Source organism: Clinocottus analis, unplaced genomic scaffold (assembly GCF_023055335.1).
Source record: "Clinocottus analis isolate CAN_PGR_092001 unplaced genomic scaffold, fCliAna1.0.p SCAF_6, whole genome shotgun sequence".
In the NCBI taxonomy this organism is placed as follows: Eukaryota; Metazoa; Chordata; class Actinopteri; order Perciformes; family Cottidae; genus Clinocottus; species Clinocottus analis.
The window spans coordinates 15,319,090-15,342,508 of NW_027176218.1; the positions used below are offsets into that span (position 1 = coordinate 15,319,090).

The 23,419-nt window shown below is 46.2% G+C and overlaps 1 protein-coding gene across 5 annotated transcripts in view; it reads left to right on the forward strand.

The window, feature by feature from the left end:
• The window catches only part of dusp8a (dual specificity phosphatase 8a), a 40,444-nt gene that overhangs the window by 6,240 nt on the left and 10,785 nt on the right, over positions 1–23,419 (forward strand). For 3 of the 5 annotated variants that reach the window (XM_068603406.1, XM_068603405.1, XM_068603407.1), the window contains exons 2-3: positions 102–508; positions 9,866–10,004. In XM_068603406.1, coding sequence (XP_068459507.1) covers positions 272–508; positions 9,866–10,004 — 376 coding nt within the window. In that variant the 5' untranslated portion in view covers positions 102–271. The remainder of the gene's footprint in view (positions 1–101; positions 509–9,865; positions 10,005–23,419) is intronic. The other 2 variants (XM_068603408.1, XM_068603410.1) reach the window with 2 other exon arrangements.

The following is a 23,419-nucleotide window of genomic DNA, read 5'->3' on the forward strand; positions in this document are numbered from 1 at the left end:
CCGAGGACGAGAGGTGGTTCAAGCCCCTGATGTCTGATCATCAGCACCTCAAAACTCAGACTTGTCTTTTATTCCTCTCTGTTTTGTCTCCTCTTTTTCAGGCACCATGGATCTTTCAGCACCTGCTTCGGTGGTAACCTTCCTCCACTGACCTCACCTCCTCCTCATCCTCCCCATCTCTTCCTCCACCTCTCCTTCTCTCATCCACCTTTCGTCGTCCCCACCCCCTGTTATCCCTATTTCTGGAAAACCACTCCGCCCTTCCTACATCATGGCAGGCGAGAAAGGGCCGACAAAGCGAAGCGCTATGGACATCAAGCGCCTGGCGAGCCTCATCCAGAGAGGAACGGGCCGTTTGCTAGTGATTGACAGCAGGACATTTTCTGAGTACAATGCGTCGCACGTGCAAGGTGCGGTCAACGTCTGCTGCTCCAAGCTGGTGAAGAGGCGACTGCAGCAGGACAAGGTGTCCGTCACTGAGCTGCTGCAACCCAACAGCAAGGTGAAGGTGAGCAGAACTGACAGTTGATGCTTTTTGTGTGGGAGGGTGGGGTTGCAGGGATCAGAGAGCCGTTCCTTGAGGTGCCAGGCTGGATTCAAAGTGTCGTCGTGGCAAGCGTCCACCTTGCTGATGAAGACAAGAAATTGAATTCCCCCCATTTTAATAATGTGCCACATTATACCCACAAATTGTCGTCGTACTTTTAATTTTTTTGGACAAACTAAACAACCGAGATGTAAAGTGTTCATCAGTGGGCTTCGGAGTTTCCCCATGCCTATTGGCTGCTGGTTGTAGCCCTATTATGACCATTTAGAGGGAGATGAGAGTAGAGTGTCCGTATTCTGTAACTTTCCATCCAGATGCAAACATTTTTCCCAAAATGTTGGACTGTTAAAGATTTAGATATTTGTAATTTTTTTTTTGATGCAGTGTTTTTTTGTTGTATGTTTCCACATCTACAAAGCAGCAAAACCTTACTCAACTTTAAAAATGCATGGTTACTATTAGACCTTTTGGTGTTTAAAAAAATATCCTGTGACATGCAAAGAAAAATAGAGTGGCTATTCTTGCAAATGAGGGTTGTTAGTTGAAATGGTGCATTTAAAGTACAGTGTCTTGGACAGCAAGTCAGCGTAATATTGCTTGTTTCGGCAGAAGTAACAAAATCACCACGGGAATGCAAAACAGGAATACAGCAGAGACGTTTGTGACAAAATATCCTCATGTAGAATTTTATGTTCAAACATAGAGACCCAGGCAATATGTTGCCCTACAGCTCCTTGTTCAAGTTGTACAGCAATGTTGTGTGCAAAGGATAGAAAGGCAGTCCAGGAGATGAAACAAGTTGGGCGTCTCAGATTCAAGTTGCCATGTCAACAGTTGAGCAAGACTCTGCATCCCCAACACCTCAAAACATTTCCAACAGCCTTTGCCGAGTGCTGCCTGTGGTTCTGGATTAGCCTCCGCTGTGCGAGCTCAAGCCTGCTCCACATCAGTGGGGTTATATTTGGCGGGCAGGCGGGCGTACTGTAGGTTTGTTGGTTATCAGTGGCCCTGAAATCGGATCCTCCCGTTTTCCATGACTTCTCCTCCGAATATGACAGCCTTTTTTCCATGGCCTGTCCACCCGTGGCACGCTAACTCCTGTATTTTTAGTCGCTGTGTGAAACTGAAGGAACTCTGAGTTGGGAAACCTTAGTAGGGTGGGGGTTATGTGTGGGATGTGTTTTGTGCTCTCGTAGGTGTGCATACTTAACCCAAAAGTTTCACACGATTGGACAAATTGATCGAACACAACTGTGTATTTAATTCAAGCGCAGTACACCCAAAGCTGTAAAACGCTGATTCACAGTAGCCGATGACACATAACAGGTGATTGAAATGTTTTTCTTGGGTGTGACACATCGGGTTTGAAAGCCAGCATTAACTGATTGCTCTTGCTTTGTTGTTTTACTTCCTGGTTGCAAGAAATCTGACCTGTAACACATCTTAGTCTTTCAAATCTACTTATGAATGTGATTTATGACCTAAAGGGCCATTTCATGACCTAAAGGGCCATTTCATGCCCTTTTAGATAGATCGGTCCCGGAGTTGTAGCGAACAAACTGACTTTGTATTTCCATTTTAGTGCACAGCAAGAGAACTTTAATCACCAAAAACACGCCTTGCTCGCAAAATGGTAAATAATTATACATTATTGCTTCAGATTATTGCTTTGCGCTCCTTGTTGGATTACGATTCACACTTGTAGGTGACTGACACTTTCCTTCTGGTCAGATGGTAAAATGAAGGAGAACTGTGGGTTATTGTTACTTTCTCAAGTCAAATGAACTGCGGTTCAGCTAATGGCGTTTGCATAATTGGTACATTGGCTGAGAGTCCCCATGCGCCTGCTGTTTCTCACCGGCTCTCTGTTCTACCAATTAGTTTTAATTCAGCTTTATTGCAAGGGCTTCTGGCAGTCAAACCCACATGCCTTTCTTCTCACCAAAATGTACCACTATTAACTGGACAACGATCTTGTGTAACACCTCTTGTATCAGTGCGTTCTGCCAGCCTGAGTTAAACATACCAGGATACCAGAGATGCTGCAGAGCCAGAAGGCCCCATGGGAGATCCTGCATCTCTGAATGTGTGATCATCCCGACCAACAGATTCGGTTTTGCTCAGATCAATGCTTGTATTTTGGGTGGTGATGATGCATGACCCGATCTGGTAGTCTCAGGATTTCGACAGAAACGGGAACAAAAGCAAGAGCTGGACAGTTGTGAAGTGTGAGAGATTTTGGTTGTTCTTGAGTGTGTTTCAGTGCTATGGGGTCCATCTCTGTGTGGGGCCCTGTGGTTGGCAGGTCTCGCACTGTGGCACCCCATAGAGCCATGCTTCCTCCTGATTTCTCTCACTTTCAATCTCATGACTGTCTGTCCGTAGTTCAACTATAGCCAGCAGCTTCCCACCACCGACGCATGCCGTCATCATTTATTCCTTCTTCCTCTCCCTATCTTGTGTTGCCCCATGGCTGGTTTGTTATTATCCATTCCCCACCCCCAGTAAAGAGGATAAGGCTTGCGATTAACGCTGGGCTGGATAAAGCTGGAACTAGCCGTGTGAGAGAGGAGGGCCCGACAGACCCAGACTCTTTTGTTATTGGCTAAGCATGACATCATCCCTTTTGTGCGGCCACTGGCAGGCCGCGGGCTGGGCACGTGCAGACGGGCTGTGCGGTGTTAAAGCCGGCTCCCAGCTAACCCCTCACACACATACACACTCACACACACAAACACACACACACAGTCCTCTCTACCCCCCACATGGCTCTGAGCATCGCCAGGAGCCGCCTCAACCAGCCAAGACAGCAAAGGACACCATTGTGGTCCTTTGTTGGGGAAGTGAATGCAGGAAGCGGGAGAGCAGCACTGAGGGTATTCGTGGTTGTACTGCTGCCTCCGCCTCCTCCCTGGCTGCCTCCCGCCTCACATCCCATTGAGCACTAATAGTCTGCATCCCCCAAGGCGCTGCACTCACCCTCTTTCATAGAAGCTCCCAACGCTTCAGTTAACTGAGCTGAATGAACATCCACGATCAGCGCATTGGCAATCAAAAATGGTGTCCTCTTTCTTCTCCCTTTGACTGCCCCTCATAACCTCTTTAATAATGCTCTCTATTAATGTGGGTCACGGAGAGCTGGATTCAGTAGGTTAGGTGGTGGTGGACCTCTGCTGGGAGAGAGATGGCACAGGCTTAGCCGGGAACGAGGCTTCCTCGTGCCTTTCATGACAGGCTGGAGGGCAGGCTGGTTTCTTAGCTTAAACCTGGCTAATCCCTTCTGCTGTGACCAGGACAGCCGGCCAGTCGGGCCTGACAGATGGACCAGAGGTTTTCACTTCCGGCAGCCAGCCCGGGGAAGCACCCTTCATCGCGTATGCGGGCATAGAGGCCAGACCTACAAAGGAGACGGCAGCCTACCCGCAGTGACAGAAGTTACTCGTACAAGCTGCCACATGCTAGAATGTAGAGGAACTGACATTTTTATTCATGGGCGTGTTTTAAGTTTTGTAGTTTTTGTGTGAGAGGACACCCATGGAGGCATAAATGTCTTCTGTGATTCAACCTTTTTTGAAAGATCTGCTAGATCTGCATACTGATGGTGGATCGTGGTATCATTGTGGTATTTTTTGCATTTCCACAAACAAAATCTAATGATTTCCAGCCTGTGAGATATACATATTTTAAACGTGGGTGTAAGAGTACTGTAGAGGTCCGATACTTGAATCAGCACTAGGGGGGTGAATCAACAAGCGGATCGACAGAAAATGAATCGACAACAATTTGAAAAATTATGATAATCTAGAAAATATATTAAGAAAAAAACCTTTTGTTTCGAACAATCTTTAGATGTGATGATCTAGCTGAGAGAAGTTATGATGTGTTGTGCTTTAAACGATCATACAGGTAATTTCTAGTTGCAGCCAGTTGTATCCTGACACTTATGGAGTTCATTATTTGCGATTATTTGTTCCCAGAAAGTCTCACACTTGTAATTACACTCAAGTGTGTCTGCAAGTGTTGTGATACAAACATATTGGACATGATACTGAGCAGTAGCAGTTATTTTTGTTTACTCTGAAGGCCTCGTCGCAATAGAGAGATCGAGCCGCCGGGCCTGTGATCTTGAGTCCCCTGCTGCCTGCACAGGGGGAGACTGCACAGGATCAACTAATGTGTTTATGCAACAAAGAAGATCCCCATCAGTTCGCTTATGACACACCATACGTTGTGTTTGTTTTCATCGGAAGGCTGTAACGATCCGTGATTCGATGATGATTTTTGAAGATGGATAGGTGCAAGTATTCCTGTGTCAGACACAGGGCAGAGACACTGGTAATGTCTCGGGAAACACCGTACAGTTTTCTTCATAGTATTGTTCTGGGCCTTTCCAGTAACGACAAAACAACATTTCTAAATGAAGTAAAGATCATAAATGTTTCCTGTATCTTCCATCCTAACGGCAGCAGAAGAATTGAGAACTTCGTCGATGACTCACCGCGTGGATTGTTTCCCCGCGTACCCAGAGGGCAAAGCTGCTTTTTTTAGCGTTTCATTCACATTTTTTTCTTTTGCTAAGTTCAAACAAAGAACCCGGTAGTGGTTTTCCTACAGAGCAGGATATGTCATGTGTTTACTTGGATGAGGTCATGGCATGAATCATTGTTTGCTTTCAAGAGCCGACTGTTTGACACAGATACAGACAGTTTCAGACAAACCCACTGCACCACAAAGAAGGAGCAACATGTATGTTAAAATAGATTGTTGTAGATTGGTCACGGGTGTAAGTGAAAGATAGAGAAGAAAAGGATTCATTGATGTTTTATTGTATGCAAAGCCAGGAGGGCATCATAAAACCAGATCTACAGCATGCATGTGCGCTTTGAAGACGGCAATCTAGTTAAACTCGGAAATTGTACACTTCTACAGGCATTACTTGCATGTGAATGTGTAAGTATAGTGTGTGTCTAAATGTCTGACATTTAGCGCTGTGAGTGTGTGGCCAGATCAGGTGACCAGATCTCTGAAATGATCAGTGATGATGATCTCACTCTGCCCATGCACATGAGCATCGGGGGCTTTCAACACTGCCACATGTTCACGTCCCCGTCTGAAACACATAATGAGGATGATTACGCTAACTCTAAACACAAACTTGTTACCTAAACTTATGGCTACTTTGTGTTTTGTCCTCACAAAGATAGAAGTGCAGGAAAGCTGTGACACACACACACACACACACACACACACATCACACCTATACAAGCATACATGAAATTGGCAGCTGCCGGTGCCAGTCAGTGACATCATCTGGTCCCCGGGGGTGTATCTTTACAGCGGCACAGTGGTATATGTGTGTGCAGGAGGCTTTAACTGACTGATCAACTGCTCGGAGAGGACGCTGCCTGTTGCAGCAGGTCCTTTATCAGCATGTAATAAACTTTGGGAGTTCCCAACCATTTAACGGTTTTGTAGCCACATTGATATAAACACCCCATTCAGAATATGCATACAAATCAATTATTTATTAGTGAATGAAAGAGTGATTTGTACAGTGATGTCTGCAGTCGGTGAATGACTTTAAGGGCTGACTTTTGCACACAGTGCCATCTTGTGCCCTCAATTGGCGCAGTGTAGTTTATTCCCCTGGGTGTGCTCCGAGCCTCCAAACAGCTTCATATGTCGGCTGAAGGAGGTTCACACTACAGTCGACTTGTTGTACGGGACATCCCAGAGAGGACGCATTGAGAGGACCCGGACCGCGCTTCAGGAATGTGGGGCCATTTTTAGACTGTTTGTGCTGATGTTGTGTCACAGGCCAGTTCACACACAGACACACATACTGTCTCGCTCAGCGCTGACCTTGTCACTGGTCAGGAGCACTGCTGAGGTCAGGCGAAACCATGTTTCACTTTCTTACACAAGCACTTACCGTGCGCAGGGGCTGTGCTTCCGCAACTCAACTGATATGTTTTGTTGCCCTCTTGTCATCTTTGTTTCATGTTGTCAGTAAGGCCAAGCCTTGACTCGCAGCCTTCTGTCAGACCTTGTTTTTGCTCACACTCCTTTTTATATTTTATAACACAGGGTTGGTAAAAAAAAAAAAACATGCAGAGGCTTCTGTTTCTTGCCCAACACCTTCATTCTTTCTCTTTTACACCCACATTTTATTTTTCTCCAGCACAAGTATACACACTTGTCCTACTGACTTTCTTCAGCTTTGTCTCTTGCTTTCCCTTCAATCTCTTTTTTTTTTCTTTGCTTTTTCCTTCTGCAAATGACGGGATAGAATAGAAATATCCTCTCCCTCTATGACCAACCTTTGTTTCTACGCTCTTGTGATGCCAGCTTTCCGATCCTTAAGAGAAAGCTCGGGTGCCAGTTGTTGTACCGCCCTCCTCCCTCTTTTTCCTTACTTAATATTTGATTATCCTCCTGCCTCAACTTCCCCTCTGATCACCTTTCTTCCCCCCCTTTCGTTCCCCCACTCTGTCTCCACAGACCCTCCTTTTTCCTTCCCTCTGCCACTGGTATTCCTTGTTTACCTGCAGTGTGCATGCGTCAGAGCGCCTGGGCCAGCTCAGTAGTAGTAGGGCTGCTGTAGCACTGCAGAGGGATGAGAGTTCAGTACTGCCGCTGCAGTTCGACAGCCAGCCCCACGCTCCCTCGGGTCGTTGACCTCTAACACTGCAGCAAACTCTGTTACCTACTGAGCTAGAGGTGTAGCTTAAACAGAAGCTAACCAATATCTCACTTTTTTTTTTCTTTACTATTGTTCATTCACTTCTCTTAACTATTGAGGTAGCTGTTTTTTTCCTAACTCGCAGGGTTCACATGGGATGAGTGGAGGTGTAATTGCATCCTCTCAGTGAATGAATTCTCCACATTTAGTATGGATTTTTTATTTTTTTTTTGCAATGCAGTCTGAATCAGTCTGTTAACTCTGTCCTTTCCAGTGGAATGTGAATATTCCTCCTTTTTTATTGGTAACTAAACGTCAACACATCATTATAAACCCCAAGAACCTCAACCAAGTGCAACTTAATAGCAAGTACAGAATAGTTGAACTGACAGCCCAGGCAGAAGACATACATGTAATACATGTTTGTATTTTTTACCCAAGAGGTGAAACCTTTTGCTCCGTGGAGCTGACCGACACGTCTGCTGATTATGCTGTACAGCTTGTGTGTTTGCGCTGTGCATGTATGGATAGTAAAAGGCCCGTAATCACCAGGCGTCGAGATCAGGCTCCCAAATTAGATTTGATCCCATTAGGATCATTAGCCAAGATTACCCAGGGATGATGGCTGTCTGGGATTATAAACAAAGAAAGAGAGGGATGAAGATGTAAAAAGAAAAACAACAACAAATAAATGAGTGCTATGGGCTGGTAAACACTAAACTGACAAAGGAAAGGCCGTACAGTTTTACATGAAAGTATACATAAAGGGCCAGATGCTAACACATGTCATCTGTGTTATGCTGTAATTATATAACTTTATTATATAGTTAACAGTAGAAAAATGACAGGAAGTGAGGGGATCGACGTTGTGACGTGCAATCAAGTCCCCCAAACAGACTCGAACCAGCACCCTTTCATTTATTGCTTTGAGCCTTAAACCACTCGGCACCTCGACAAGCTGCAGTCTACAGAGAGAACAGATACAACTTTGAAGTCGTCAGTGGTGACTTCTTTCGGCTTCGTAGATGTGTCGTTAAATTATTTTTGGTTGTTTTGAAGTCACTCCTGATCGACGCTGCAGATCAGGCTTTCTGCCTCCGCTTGTCATGCCTTCATGTCGGTGTTGGTGCTGTGTTGCAGGCAGGCAGGCAGAGCAAAGCCAGGTTTTACTGGACCGGAGCTACTTGTAGGCCGACTTCAGAAGGCTGACCTTGTCCTGTCTAAATCAACCTGCGTGGCCGTCTGCCCAGGTGCTGGGCCGCAACTGCTCTGCAAGCAGAAACATAATCAGCCACCCTATGCACACTGTAAGGCTGTGTATACATGAGCTCTCTTCAGCAGCAGACACACCGAGTGATGAAGGGATGGTGGCCACGTTGAGAGAAAGAAAGCCAGTGGCTATTCAGCAGGATGGTGCTCTCTGTTAAGTTAAGCAATGTGAGATGTCCTGTCTCATCTTTGTCCCCTCTCCACTGGCTGCCTGCCCCTTTCTGCTTCTTTTTTTTTTTACTCTTCTTCCCTCTCTTCCTCTTCATTTTCCTCCGGCATATTTCCCTATCTCATCTCCATCTCTCTCTACCTCACTACTCCACTAACCCCACCCTCTTCATCCCTCTCTTCTCATCGCTCGCTCGCCTTCCTTCCTCCTCCCTCTCTCCTCTCCTGTCCAGTAGCGGCTCAATGATGCAGTGATTCATAGCTGCAGTAAGCGCTGCCTGGTGGTCATGTGACCAAAGCCTGCCTGACAACATGGAGAACAACACAGCCTGGCTGGTTTGTGCGCAGCCAGGCACATGCTCACACTATCTCATAGAAACACACACACACACACACACACACACACACACACACAGAGGCATACTCTATCACGCTGGCGCATGATCACATTCCTCTCATCTTCCTCACAATTTCATACAAACAGCATCACACTGATACGCAGATGGATCCACGCCCTTCATAACGTAGTCAGCTTTTTAGATTTTATTGGTATTACCTCCCACTATGAGAGACAAGCCTCTCAGCAGTATCTGCAGTAAATATCACCGTCGCAGTGCACACTCGGCCCTAATGCATTTTTCATAAACCTGTCCTTTGTCTTCATAACTTACTCAGGCGTCACCTGTAGTTCCTCCTGCTCACTGTTGCAGTCACTGGCATTCATGAAGCCTGTGTTTATTGTCATAACTCCCAGTGGTGTGTTTGTGAGTTCTGTTTGTTTTCCTTGTTACTGCTTCCTGGTGGGTATCGGGTGAGCAGCGTTGTCAAGCTTTTAGGGGAAACCATCTCAGGGTCAGATAGCTGGCAGCGTCAACCCTGCAGCAGCTCATTTGCATTTTCTTTTGTCACAAAGTTTGGTAGCAAAGATTTTGCTCAGAGAATACATTTCATTTTCCTTTTCAAGGATCATCTGGTCTGATAATATTAGTTTTATTTTGTGTGTGTGTGTGTGTGTGTGTGTGTGTGTGTGTGTGTGTGTGTGTGTGTGTGTGTGTGTGTGTGTGACACCCCTTTGAGATCAATGATAAAGTGGCACTGACCAACTCTTTCTTCCTTGTTGGCTCGTTAAATGCTCAATGTACTTTTCATCATGGCACTAAACTCTCTCCTCTCATCCTTGTCATGTATCTTTCGTGCAGGTGGAGCTGGGCAGGAAGCAGGAAGTGGTGGTTTATGACCAGAGTTCCAAAGAGGCGGGGCATCTGTCCAAAGACGGCTTTGTGCACATCCTCATGGGGAAGTTGGAGAGCACCTTCCACAAAGTCTCCCTGCTCACTGGTACGTGAGTGTGATGAAGACAGTGTTTGTTTTTCTTTTTTTGTATGTCAACTAAAGATTAGTTCCTCCATCCAGAATGGCCATGTCTCTTTTAATTTCCCCCATTTCTTACTGCACAGCGAGCCAAGTGTGCCTCACCTCACCTCTTGACTGATTTGCGTGTAGTTCCACAGTTTGGTCAGCAGATGTCACTGATGAGCCCAACAAGCATTTGTCTCCTCACAATACACTCCTGATTCCTCATTTCTTAACTGGCAGTAATCACAGCTTTACAGGTATGTGTGAAGACAGGAATGAGAGGAGGAAGTATAAAGGCCCGGCTACAAAGCCTCTCTGATGACTCTTTGATGTTTAAGCTTCCCCGGAGTCGTACTCTTCCCCAGCATCACTGAAATAAAGCTGAAGCTTAATTTCAATCCTCTGGTCTTATTTACCACAGTTATTATCCTGTCATAGTGTCCACTAAGCACACTAAGACTTATAATTGAGCCCCAGCAAGACTGTTAATAGCCTAGTTGAGTTAATAACATCTCCAGTGCGGTGGCTGCAGCTTTCTAAGGGACATTACACACACACCGACCAGCAGAGGCTTACGAGTCCGTCTCAAATGTGTCAGCACAGAATGGGTAGCGTAATCTGCCTCAGTCAGGATTGAAAGTGAGACGGCAGAAGCATCCTGCTTGGGCAAATCTCTGCTCTCTTCCCTGCATCCCCACATACCCCTTTCTTCCCCTCTTCGCCGTTCTCTCCCTCCGCTGGCAGATTAGTGCTTTTTCATGAGTCATTCATAGATGTCGAGGATTGCCTCGAAGCACCCGGGCTCCACAATTAGTCACAGAGATGTACAGAGCACATGCTTAGGACGGGCACACCCGCAGCCATGTTCAATATCTCACGCACACACACTTGCCGATTGTCCCCAAAAGCCAGGACTTTCCTCCTCAGCTTTTTTTGATTGATGATTATCATACCCTTCTTAATGAAAGACCCCCTCTTTATCGGTCTCCTCAGCTTACTGTCGCTGCGTTTCATTAGGGAAAGAAAAAAAAAAGGAATCACACTTCTTCCATTTCTGTCCCCGCTTTTCTGCTGTTTCCACGACAACAGTGGCAGAATATTCCCCAGAAGGACTCAGCCAATGGCGTTGGCTGTTGTTTGGGTAGTTGTATTATTGGGGTCATTGGAGCTAGCAGCCTGCGTCCGTGCATACTTGTTGTTTATGTCTTTATACGTGTACGTGGGCGGGCAGAGGGGCGACGCGTGTACACGAATGCGCGCTTGCGTGTATGCATTTGTGCATGAGAACATGCGGAAGAGTGCTGCAGGATCTGTTTATGTGTCAAAGGAGGCTGCAGAGTTATCATGAGAGAGAAGCCGTGTGCTCATGAAATCATTTTAATCAAAAACACATGACACTTAATAGCAAACATACGGGGAACTATTTATGTCATCAGCTCTTTGTTTAACAATCACCAAAAGAAAAAAAGTGTGTATGAAGTAATTACGACTTGTGGTACAAATAATTTGTGAACGCAACTTAAGAGTCTGCAGTGGTTCAAAGTCTGAGTGTGAACATACTCTTCAAACACCAGCCACCTCAGCATTGTAATTTATATCGAGTAAACTGCTAAAACAGCTAATCAATTTAAATAACTGTGTTTGCTACAATTAATTACTTGCTATTTATCAAGCATACATATCAAACGATCCCTGCTTGGAACTGCTCAAAACTGGAGACTTTGCAACTGTTCAGACAAAACAAGTAATCTGAAGACGTCCCCACGGACTCTGTAACATTTTTACAGGGAGGTTTCACTATTTTTACAGACTAGAAACTGATGATGTATATAATAAATGTTATTAATTGAGGCCCTTTTCCCTCTCTTTCCCCTCATTCTTGGCTTTGAGCATCTTCACTCCCCCTGTCATTATAATGTTCGTAAAGATAAAAGGTAAAAACAGTCATCATCCTCTCTCTTCCCCTCATTCCCTGCACTCCCTCTGTTCCACCTCTCCCCCTGCCCGTCTTCTGAACCTCAGATTTATGATGCTGATAATTCCTGCGATGACTTCATATCTGACAGACTTATTTTCAGCCTCTCGTACGCAGACCACACAGGCACACGTACAGGACACACCACAGCACTGCTGCAAATCAAGTGAGGGGTAATGCGGGAGGACGCGATAGGAATGAGGGTCAGATGGCGAGATGAAAAGAAAAGAATCCATAAATGGGATGGACAGGGTGCATAAAAGATGAATCACTGAGCTCCCTATCTGGAGGGAAGATGATTTCCTGCCTTAGCTGTTACTTAAGCCCAAGCTTTCCAAAGGGAGATTAGGACACCGTCTTGCAGAAACACACATCTCTACTTAGGTTTCAGTTTTTCACATTTTGAAGCTACATTTTAATGAGGAAATGGGGAAAGAGAAATGAGGAAAGTTTGAGGATTGGCACATATTCTGTGTGTGTGTACTGGGAACACATTGATCGAAAAACAATTGGTGACTCCTCCTAGGTTTCTTCCCATTCACTATCTAATCAATAGCTTGGGCTCGGAAAGCACAGCACTTCCTTCATGTGGATGATGTCATGGAGCGAGCCATGGCTCAACAGGGCAATTGTTTTTGTGAATGAGACACGTCATCTTTGCTCTCACCCTGTGTTTAGTTATAAAATATATATTCAGGCGGGATGTTTCGGTGGCAGTTGTGAAAATGATTATGCGTGCGACCGCATCTTAATATGTGCGTCGTTTGTACATTTTTACGTCATCGGCTGTGTGAAAGTGTTTGTGAGAAACACGTCTCTTGAGGACAACAGTATTTTTACCACAGTAATGATCTCACCCAGTTGGAGCTCGGGCTGATGCGTCTTGCCTTTTTCAGAGTTCTGACTTTGTGTGTATTTTTGTAGAGGAGGAGAACATCGCTTGGTTGGAGCCAGCTGCCTCCCCAGCGGGTCTAAAGTTTGCATGTTTCCCACCAATCTGCAGCACACAGCCAAACCAAAGACAACACTGCCTGCTAGTGTGGAGCTAGGTGGTGTGTTAGCTAACGGCAACTGCGTCATGCGTCACATCGGCTCCGATGTAGACCTGGCCGGATGAAATGTTTTGATGTTGGCATACAAAAACCTTGTGTCCCAGTTTTAGAAAGAATAAAAAAGAGAATAATAATCAAGAGTGCGAGAGAGGTTGGGAAAAGTGTATAAAATGCACTCATATTCTGCAGATGAGAAGAGAGCTGGATAACCGTTTCAAGAGGATGGGAGGTGGTGCTTAAAAAACGACAATGCTTTTTATTTAGAGCTCACTAATTTTGTTGAACTACTGGAAAAACTGACAACTGGAAATTAGAATTTCAAAAAAGATAGTTGAAGGCTCTGCCAGGAAACAGTTACTGTAAGTCGTGAAAGATGAAATGAAGGTGTAGGGACAGGGATGCAGCGGCGTAATTCATTGATCTAACGTGTGTGTGTGTGTGTGTGTGTGTGTGTGTGTGTGTGTGTGTGTGTGTGTGTGTGTGTGTGTGAGAGAGTGTGAGTTTGCAGATGTGCAACACTGTCCCTAATCTTCGCTAGCGCCATCTGCCAGTGTTTTTCGCCAGATTACTAAAGCGTCACACGACTGGGTCAAAGAGAGGGAGCAAAGGAGAGAAAAGGGAAATGAGATAGAAATGAGGGATGGCGACACGTGCCGGACGTGTCAAGATTCTCCGCACCGGGGAAACATTTAGGGCAGCGTGCACTTACCTTACAGTCTCCCATTATCCTTGAGTATGCATACTAAAACTATAAATTATTCAACAGAAACAGTTTGATGAGAGAATAACTGTTGAAGGTTATTTATTAGGAAGATTTCCTTCTTTTTTTTAAAATTCTGGATCCAAACTGTGAAAATGTCCTGCTCTCCTCTATTTCATTATACGTATTGACTAGATGACAAATACATGATCACAAAATGATCTACAGAATAATTGGTAATGGAAACGATTGTTAGTCACCAGTCCAGGTGATGCAGCCCAGACAGACAGGTATGTGGACCCGACAGCTGAACCGGCTTGGTGACTTTGGAGCCGTGTCACACTACGTACAAACTCAGTCAAACTGGGTTTTTAATGTGCAGTGCTTTCACACTAAAAAGTGACACAATAAGGTAATTTATGTAATGGCTGAGTCCTGTATGCTAGTTAATTTCCCCCAAGATGTTTATAACTAAAGTATAATATTAAATTGGTGGCGAGACAGAAAAACTCAAACGAAAGTTTTAAACCTTTCGCTTTTCTCGTCAAGGTTTTGTTTGGACAGGGAGTAGTGTCCAAGGTTTGATTGACATACTAAACTAGTACTGCAATATATGTTTGGAGCTGGGAAGCATATATTTTTTTGTTGCTGACTCCCACGCTGTCAGCCTGCCAGTTCAGTGCAAAAGCACACAAGACAAGACATGGCGATGACATACTGATGGGAGGTATTAGGAGATGAAAGGTGCCTCTCTCTCATTTTCCTTTGCTTGCGTTCTCTTTTGCTCGCACACTAAAAACACACAGGAGCTGCTGTGTGCCCCGCGGCTTTGATGAGATCAGGTTAGGGTGTGACTGCACCGACTGAGGTACAAAGGTCAATTCAGTTATGTGTCATTCTTCTGTGTTGTTCTACAATGGGGCGGCGGCCCCTGTGTGTGTGTGTGTGTGTGTGTGTGTGTGTGTGTGTGTGTGTGTGTGTGTGTGTGTGCGTACGTGTGTGTGTGTGTGTGTGTGTGTGTGTTTTTGCTTGTGTGTGTGCTCACGCATCAGAGAGAAGCTGAAGAAGTGAGGTAATCGTGGGAGGCTAAATATCACAATGCAACCGTTCACAGAGACATTCCAATGAGCTACATAAGGAGGTCTGTTTGTGTCAGTGTGTATGTGTGTATGTCTGTTTTTGTGTGTCTGTGCGCATGTCTGCATGAATATGTGCATATGAAGTAGTGCGTGCACGCGCATGAGGCAATCTTTCAGAGTGCAAGTGTGAGAAAAAGACAAAACACATGGAGGAGAGCCATTGAGGAGATGAGGTAATACGCCTCATTTCATCCTGTGTGTGTGTGTGTGTGTGTGTGTGTGTGTGTGTGTGTGTGTGTGTGTGTGTGTGTGTGTGTGTCTCTGTGCGCACAAGTGTTCAAGTGGTTACATTTATGTGCATTCACATGTGTGAGTCAGAGTGTGTGTGTGTGGTCGGAGAGCCCGTCATGCTGACCCGTGTTCGTCAGCCTCCTCAGAGCTGAAAGTCTCGCCTTAAGGTTCCCTCTCCGTCTCCTTCTGGAGCCCAGCACACATCATCCACATCATCAAACACACACATGCACGCACACCTGCAGAGTTCGACGCTGCAAGTCGGTGCGGGCGTGTGCTTCCAACAGACACGGATCATAATTGTTGTGTGATTTAGAAAGTGCTTTCACAGGAAGCTCATTCTCTCTCCATTCGCTGCAAACGGGGCCTTCTCAAGTCCTTTCAGGGCTGGACGGGGGACATAAATGTGTAATAGAGATCAGGTTGACCTGATCAATCATTGACAGCTATTTACCACTCGGTGCCTCCGGCTGTGTTGTGATTGGCTACAGTGCCGGTCAATGAGGTTTCACACCAATTGTGGTTTTGTGCCGGAGGTCCACGTTCTCCCTGTCGTCCCCCCTTCATTTTTCCTCTCTCCACCTTCTCCGTCATCCCCCTTCTTGACCTTCCAACCTGCCCTCTCCGCACCTCCGTGCCCCTTTCTCCCCCCTCTGACCCCTCTCCATTACGCCGTGGGGAGCTTCAGCAGATCAATGATTTCATTGAGAAGTTGCCAGTGGTGCCATTAGGAGGTGAGCTCACCTTCCCTGGGGAGACCTGACACATTATTCTCAATGACCTCGCCTTCCTCCCCATCCCTCCTTCAGCCCCTTCACCTTCCCCCTGGTTTCTTCCTCTCTTTCCACTCCTCCTCCTCCCTCTCTCCTCTCTTCTGTTTCACGGTGCTGAGAACAGAGCTCTATTTTTAGTTCCAGACTCCTGCGGTCGTCACATCTGGCGCCAGTGGCCTCGGTGCTCTCACCCTGGCCTGTAGATACACAAACACACAAGGACACACACACACACACACCAGCCGCACCCCAACCAGCACCAAGGGAGCACAAAGGTCAAAGTAAATGGCCTGCAAAATGATCTATGACATCACCTCCCCTGCTCTAAAAAGTGTTCGAGACTTTGAGAGGATTTGGAGCTGCACGGTGGCACAACGCTCTGCAGATATTTAATGATCTCCTTTTTTAGGCTCACACCTTGAAGAGTTATTGTGCAAATGCTTGACTCGCACGCGCACACACACTATATGGTAACAGGGCCCAGAGGAGGCCTGTGTTGAGTTGAGTTTTATGTAACAATGTTTTGTTTCTGCCAGTGTTCTCACCCCCTCCCTCGTCTGTCTCATTGGCCTCACATGATGAGCTTGATGTCATTTTCCCCTTCTTTCCCTCAAAACCAAAGAACAAAACACAGGCCAGCATGTGAGTGTTTGCGTGTGTGTGTGTGTGTGTGTGTGTCTGCATGCACAGTTTGATGTGTGCGTGTTTATGCGTCTGTGTATTTATGTGTATCGTTGCCAAATGTTTCCACCATGACGTGATCCTACTGCTTTGCTTGCCTCTTGCTCCTCTTCCCCTTCTCCTCCATCACTCAGAGTCCCTTGCCGGCTCGACGAGGCCACACACACACAAACCACACAAACACACACACACACACAATGCACACAAGTGAATCACAGTCATACGTATAACCCCAGCATGCAAAGAAAGCGAAAAACACGTTTCTCTCAGATGCACGCACTGGAGATGTGCATACATACCAAGACGTCAGTGTGCGGACAAACACACACACACACACATGTAATTGTAAGCTTATATGCAAGGGGACTAACATTTCTCTTTGTCTCTTACTGTGTTGCATGCACGCAGGATGAACAGCTCATACTATGATTTCATCAAACTCACAATTTCAGTGTGAAGCAAAATTTGACCCCAACTCAATGAATCTAAATTCACCGTTCCCAGGCACATAAAAGAAAGCCCGAGGCGTGTTGTATTATTCCCTAACAATGCCCTTTTTGTATGGTACAATCTCTCTCGTTTAAGCTGATGAACTCACTGGAAGACTTGGACTTGTTTCAGGAAACAAACAAAAAAACTGCAAGGGCGTGCCTGAATTTACAAACATCTACAAGTAGGTTTTTCTAAAATAATATCATATGGGATGTAGAATAACCTTTGCTGCAGTTTGCATGTTCAACACGAAGTAAAGCTTGTGGAGCAACCCCGAGGCTTAGTACTTTAAATACTTCTACCATACTTGTTTAAGCTGCTTTGTGTATACAGTTCATTCTCAGTGCATACCTTACTGGCTCCTGCTGCATTTGAAATCTATCTCGAAGCCTTTGGAGCGTCGCAACTCGCCCCTGTCACAAAGTCGTCCAGCACGGAATAAAAATAGTTTGTTTAAACTGTTACCTAGGCAGTGTCAACACATCGGGTCAACAGGAGCTGAAGTTGAGCAGCGTGCTCACCCGGGCCGGTTTCTCCGCGCTACGCCCCCATCGGCACCTCATAACTCCAACTTCACCATGGATTTGGGCCAAGCGTTCCGTAGTTTGATTGCCGCGCCGTCAGTATACCGCTGCGGCGTTCATCCCGGGGACGCTGACACATGTGTGGAGTGGACATTTTCAAGGGCAGCTAAAAATGATGCTAGTTTATGCTACCCAGAGCTGGCCTCTATCCACCAGATTCCATTCATGCTCAGACTGCCCACTGCCGCTCCTGGTGTAGCGTCATTCCCTGGAACAATGGTGGATTCCTGTTTATCGCTGTGCTATCTTTACGCCTGAAGCTGAGACACGTTATCTACGGCATACGTTATCTATGCCGCATCCTCATTTACCTAATCAGTTGTCACGTTTTTTTTTCTTCTTCTTCGGCCGTTTCCGATCAGATCTAGACTGCACCTCCAACATGTGAATCAGGTTACATTTATTGGCAGCCTTCTGAAGTGTGTTACAGTATGAGAAAATCCATTTCATTGTGCTAAGAATGTTCCAAAAAAAGATGGATCATTGGCATTGAGTCGAGCCGCTGCCTTCAGCGGAGCAGAGTTTAAATCCTCTGCGGTTTAGCACGCTCCCTGGTATGTACACAGACTTGTAACGGAGGTCTTATTACTGTGATTTCATGCTGACCACACACAAACTTTGGAGCTGAACCTCTGGGGCTGCCGCTGCTTCCTGATAGCAGTGGGAGATTTTCCATCGCCACAGCAACAGGCTAATTTTGGAGTTCCAGGAAAGCCCACGGCCCCAGATTGAGGAATGCAGCACTTTGTGATCATTCCTGCTCCTCCTGATATCTTCTCCCTTTGTGCACACACACATACACACATACAGACACACATACATGCGCGCGCATGGTTGAAGCGCAGCCTACAAAGAGGTCACTTCCCCCCCTTTCTGTTGTGTAACTATTTCCTGTTCCTGATAACGTGACATCAGGGCTCCCCGGGGGTGAAATAGGGAGACGCCGAGGCAACTCGGCATGTATGGATCCAAATCTACGTTGTGAGTGTTTTGTGTATTTGCACTTTTAACTGTGCCCTTTGATTTAGGAGTAAAACCAAAAATAAAGTCCAGAACTCCCACCATTCGATTTTAAAAGGTCATTTTAAAAGCGCCATAAAGGCGTTGGCGGGGAACACACAGAAACAGCTTGCCCAGTTCCTCTCACGGCATCGCGTCATTCCTTCTCTATTGTTCTTCTGGAGCTGGTGGAGTGATGTCACTGCAGCATTGTGGATGTGACACACACACACACACACACACACAGACACAGTCTCCAGGGCCTGTAATGGCAGGAAAGCCAACCCTGACCGCGGGTGTTGCGATAGCCACTGTCACCATGTCCTGTACGCCCAAATGCAGTCTCCGGGGTCTAACGCCTTATTTCTGCTGCGTGTCTGTCTGTGTGTAAGAAGGCACCGCTGGAGGACTAAAACGTTCCCTTCTGTTCCATGGACTTTGATTTGGTATCAATATTTTCGGGAATTTATTTCAATTTCGTCTCACTGGAACATCAGCGGAAATATTTGATTAACATTGCTGTCGGGTGAAGATTTATTTAGAAAAAAAAAGCACTGTTAGGCATTTGAGGCCATGAGTCATGCTGTGTGTGCTGATGAGATAGTAGGAGTCGTTGTGTAAAATAATATTGGGGGCGAACGGATCTTACCAGTCTGTGAGCGGCACAGACCGACTCCAGAGAAACACCCTCGTCCAGTTTGAGCTAATTGTGAGACAGGTAGACCAAACGTGTGTGTGCGTGTGTGCGCGTGTGTGTGTGTGTGCGCGCGCGCGTGTGTGTGTGTGTGTGTGTGTGTGTGTGTGTGTGTGTGTGTGTGTGTAACCAGCAGAGGACCAGATGGCTCGGCTTCCAGCACTGGTGTCAGGACAGTGTGTCTCTCAGCCGCCCTGCTGGGTTGATGGGAGCTGACTTACATTGAACCGATCTTAGACCTGCATGTCAGTCTGCATTTAGCAGCGGTACGAACTCCTAAAAAAAACTAAATGATCCATGTCAGCTCCTCTCTGTCAGAACCACCATGGTCCGTGTGTTTGCCAGCCAATGCGAGGGAGAGCTGAGGTGTGTGCTCGGGGTTTTATTGCCTCCAAGTACTGCAGGGGAACCCTGTGCATCCAGGTCAGTCCATTAGCATTTAGAATGAAATAACCATCTGTTATGCTCAAGTGAACCTGTGTAGACAAACTCACCTCTGGGGAAATTAGACAAAATCAGAGTTTACCCACACACACACACACGCACACAGTCCTGCAGACTGATGATTTTCAATGTATTATCCCTCTCATGCACAAACACACGTATATTAATCCTCGATATATACACCTTCAGAAAACAGCTGCGAGCCGCCTCACTCTCGGCTAAAATTAACATCCCCCTTTTATACATTCACACTTTTTACACAAAGTGAATGCCAGGCTTCATATGCATGCAAACATACTGTAAGCACATGCCTGTGGTGGCCAGCAACATTTCATTTTGAGCCTTAACAGCCCCCCGCTTTCCTCCACGCACACACACCGCTGAACATCTCCAACTGGGATTTTTAAGTAGTTCATCTGGTTTATGAGGGCCCGTCTGGTACTGAAAGCCCCCCTCGGTGTGTTTGATAGCTTACCCTCTTCTCTTTCTTCGTGTGTGTGTGTGTATGTGTTATACGCACTTGCTTGAGTATATCTATCTGTGTGTGGAAGCAAATTTCTTGCCAGTGAGATAGATTTACTGCTGCAGAAGCCCCGGGTGCTGAGCTCCTCCAGGGGGTTAAGTTGTTTGGAGGGCAGGGGGTCTTCTGCATGACTGATGAGTGCAGGCCTCCCTCCAGGCTGCACAGATAGAAATAAAACTAGCGCATGCATGAGCACACATGCATGACCGAGTGGTGCATCAGTGCTGGCTTAATCGCATACACCCCTCCTCCCGCCTGCTCTTTACATCAAAGAAGCACTTCCCTCCATCATCTTCTCGTCTCTACCTCCCCCTTGACGTCATCGGCTCGCGTTGTCTGTCTGACAAGGCAAGGAAAGCGGTTCTAATAAATGCAGGGGGGAGGAAGGCACTTGGAAGAGGAGAGCACATGGAGGCTTTAAATCTTTTTATATTGTTGACCGCGCTACGCAAAATCAAACCAATACCATTTTGTTTGGTTTCTTAGTTTGAGGAATATGAATGTATTGTCTTTCTTTGTGCAATGCACCAATGTGCAATTAAGACATTTTTCTAAATAAAATTGTAAAAAGTATTTATTTTGAAAAGCTTCCTGATTTAGCTCCAGACAAATCCAATTAAAAAAATTAAATAGGCGTACAATCAGTCCAGATTGCACTTTTTCATCCACACAAGATTACTCAGTGCACCAGTAATGCCCCCTCACAATAGGACTACGTCATTTCAGTTACCTTCTCCCTATGGATTCAAACACCCCCCCAATTACATCCAGCACCCCCAGCTCCCTAACCTCCCCCCTCCTCCCCTCCCTCACCTCCCCCACCCTCAATTGCACCATCCCTCCATCCATCCTCCCCTCTGCCTCCCCTGTTGACTACCTCACCCCCCAGGCATGGCAGCTGTGTTCTCCTGTAGGCATTACATCACTGCAAGAGCAGCCTCGTTACTGATCCCCTGACAACCACCACTATCAACACACACACACACACACACACACACACACACACACACACACACACACACACACACACACACACACAGTGGACATATGCTTGTGTTTATGCATGTTGGACCAAATAACTGTCCACCCTGTCCTGTCTAACCCCCCCTTCAGCAATGTCCTCTCATCTTCCTTTCACCTTGCACTGTTCTTCCTCTTCCCGCATGGTCTCAACACATGGGTGCACACACACACACACACACAAATGAACTCTCACACACACACACACACACACACACACACACACACACACACACACTCTTCACCCTAACCTGCCCTATCCGGAGAATGACGTCTCTCTTTCCCATGATATCCTGACAGATGATCTGTGGTGTCGGATGACGCTCCTGTCGCTGCCTGTCTCGGTGGGAAGGGAAGGGTGTGCGGATGCCGACGGAAGATATTAAATGAAAAATATTTCATTTATATTATGATATCAGTACCTTTTTTTAGGTTTTTGCATAGAATGTACATCTTTCTAGACTTGTTTAAGTTTGCAAAGCGCATACAAAATAGAAACAGGTTTCAAGCCCTAAAAAATAAAAAGTGAGAATAAAAATATATAATTTACAGGAAATAATGGGGGCAACTGCAATTCCTCTTCCAGGATAGGACAAATATATGCAGTGTGGAGAAATAAATTATAATATGTTACTGTTTTTATTTACTATTTTACAAAACCATTCAATATAGCAAGTTCAAGAATTGCAGGGAAAGTGTAAAAGAGTGAAGACGATGGATCAGAGAGAAGATGGCAAACAACTTCCAGGTCCCACCTGTCAGTTATCGGTGCCATTCCTTGATACATACATACATACATGATATATTTGCATCCACGACACGTGATACGACTATACTGACATAAGACTGAACAAATGTGATCAAATGAAATCCAAACATGGATGTCCTTGTTTTCTCTTCAGTTGTCAGGTGCAAAGACATTCTCTCACATGTTGATCTAACATCTAATAGTCTCGGTGCCTCCAGTGCAGCGAGGCGGCGCCATTTGTTCCTCTAGTCTCCGAGGCCCCTTTGGCCTTTACACACCTTCTCTCTTTCTGTCTTACGCCGCAATCTCATACTCATCTCCACTTCTCTCCCTGTCTGTTTTGGCTGGTCTCTGTGTAAACTGTGCGTTGTCCCAGTAACTCTTCCATAAAAGCACGCTCTAAATCTAAGAGATGTCATGGAGGGCGGGGGAGGGGACGCCCGGAGTGACCGTCCTGACTATTTTGGTCGCAGCAGGGCACACATGTGCAGTCAATAAAAAAGGCCTGGCTGTCATTTATAGCGTCTTGGCTGTAATCCTCTAATTAACACGCCTACTATTCTGAGCCCTGTTTCCCTGCTGAGGACCAGAGGAGGAGGAGAGGGGTGTAAAGAGAACGAGGGCACGGTGTTTGCTCGAGGAACTCAAAAGGGTTTGAACACCAGCGGCTACTTTTTGTTTTGTTGCTGTTGGCTTCCACTGCGGTGGGTTTGCAGGTGTTAGGAAGTGCGGCGTTCCAAAGCTGGTTTCATGGCTTGGAGCCACACAGGCCGAACAACCAAGCGGAGGTGTTCAAACAGTTCAAAGCGGGGCGATGATCGCTGTGTTCGCAGTGTCGTGACTCAAAGTTGACCGCCGTGGAGTGCCACACCTGAAACCAGTGCGTGTGCGTGTACGTGTTTTGTTCCAAATCACCCTTATTTGTTCTTCGGTTCGACATCCACCCAAAACCAAAGTCTGCATTTTTCACAAAGCTCATCATCACCAAGTGACCTATTTCCTCTCCCGCTCTCAGTGACCCGTACTTGAACAGAGGGTGACGTAAGGCTGTTCTCACCCGAGTGTGATCGTTCAGGGGTCTGCAGCGATGAGATGAGGTCAGTCAGTTAGCATGCAGCTGGCCCCCTAACTAGACATCTTGTATCGGCTTATTTGCCTCTTTTTTGTTTTTGGAGCGTGTCTCTGCGGCGATGACTGAATGTACTTGAAGCCCACGTGACCGGGCTTGAATGTAATCAGTGTGCTGCGATGTCTCAACCTGAGACTGAGCAGACAATCGGACATTTCACTGGCCCGCTCACGGCAGGTGCTGTTGGAGAATCTGTGCTATGTATTACGAGCA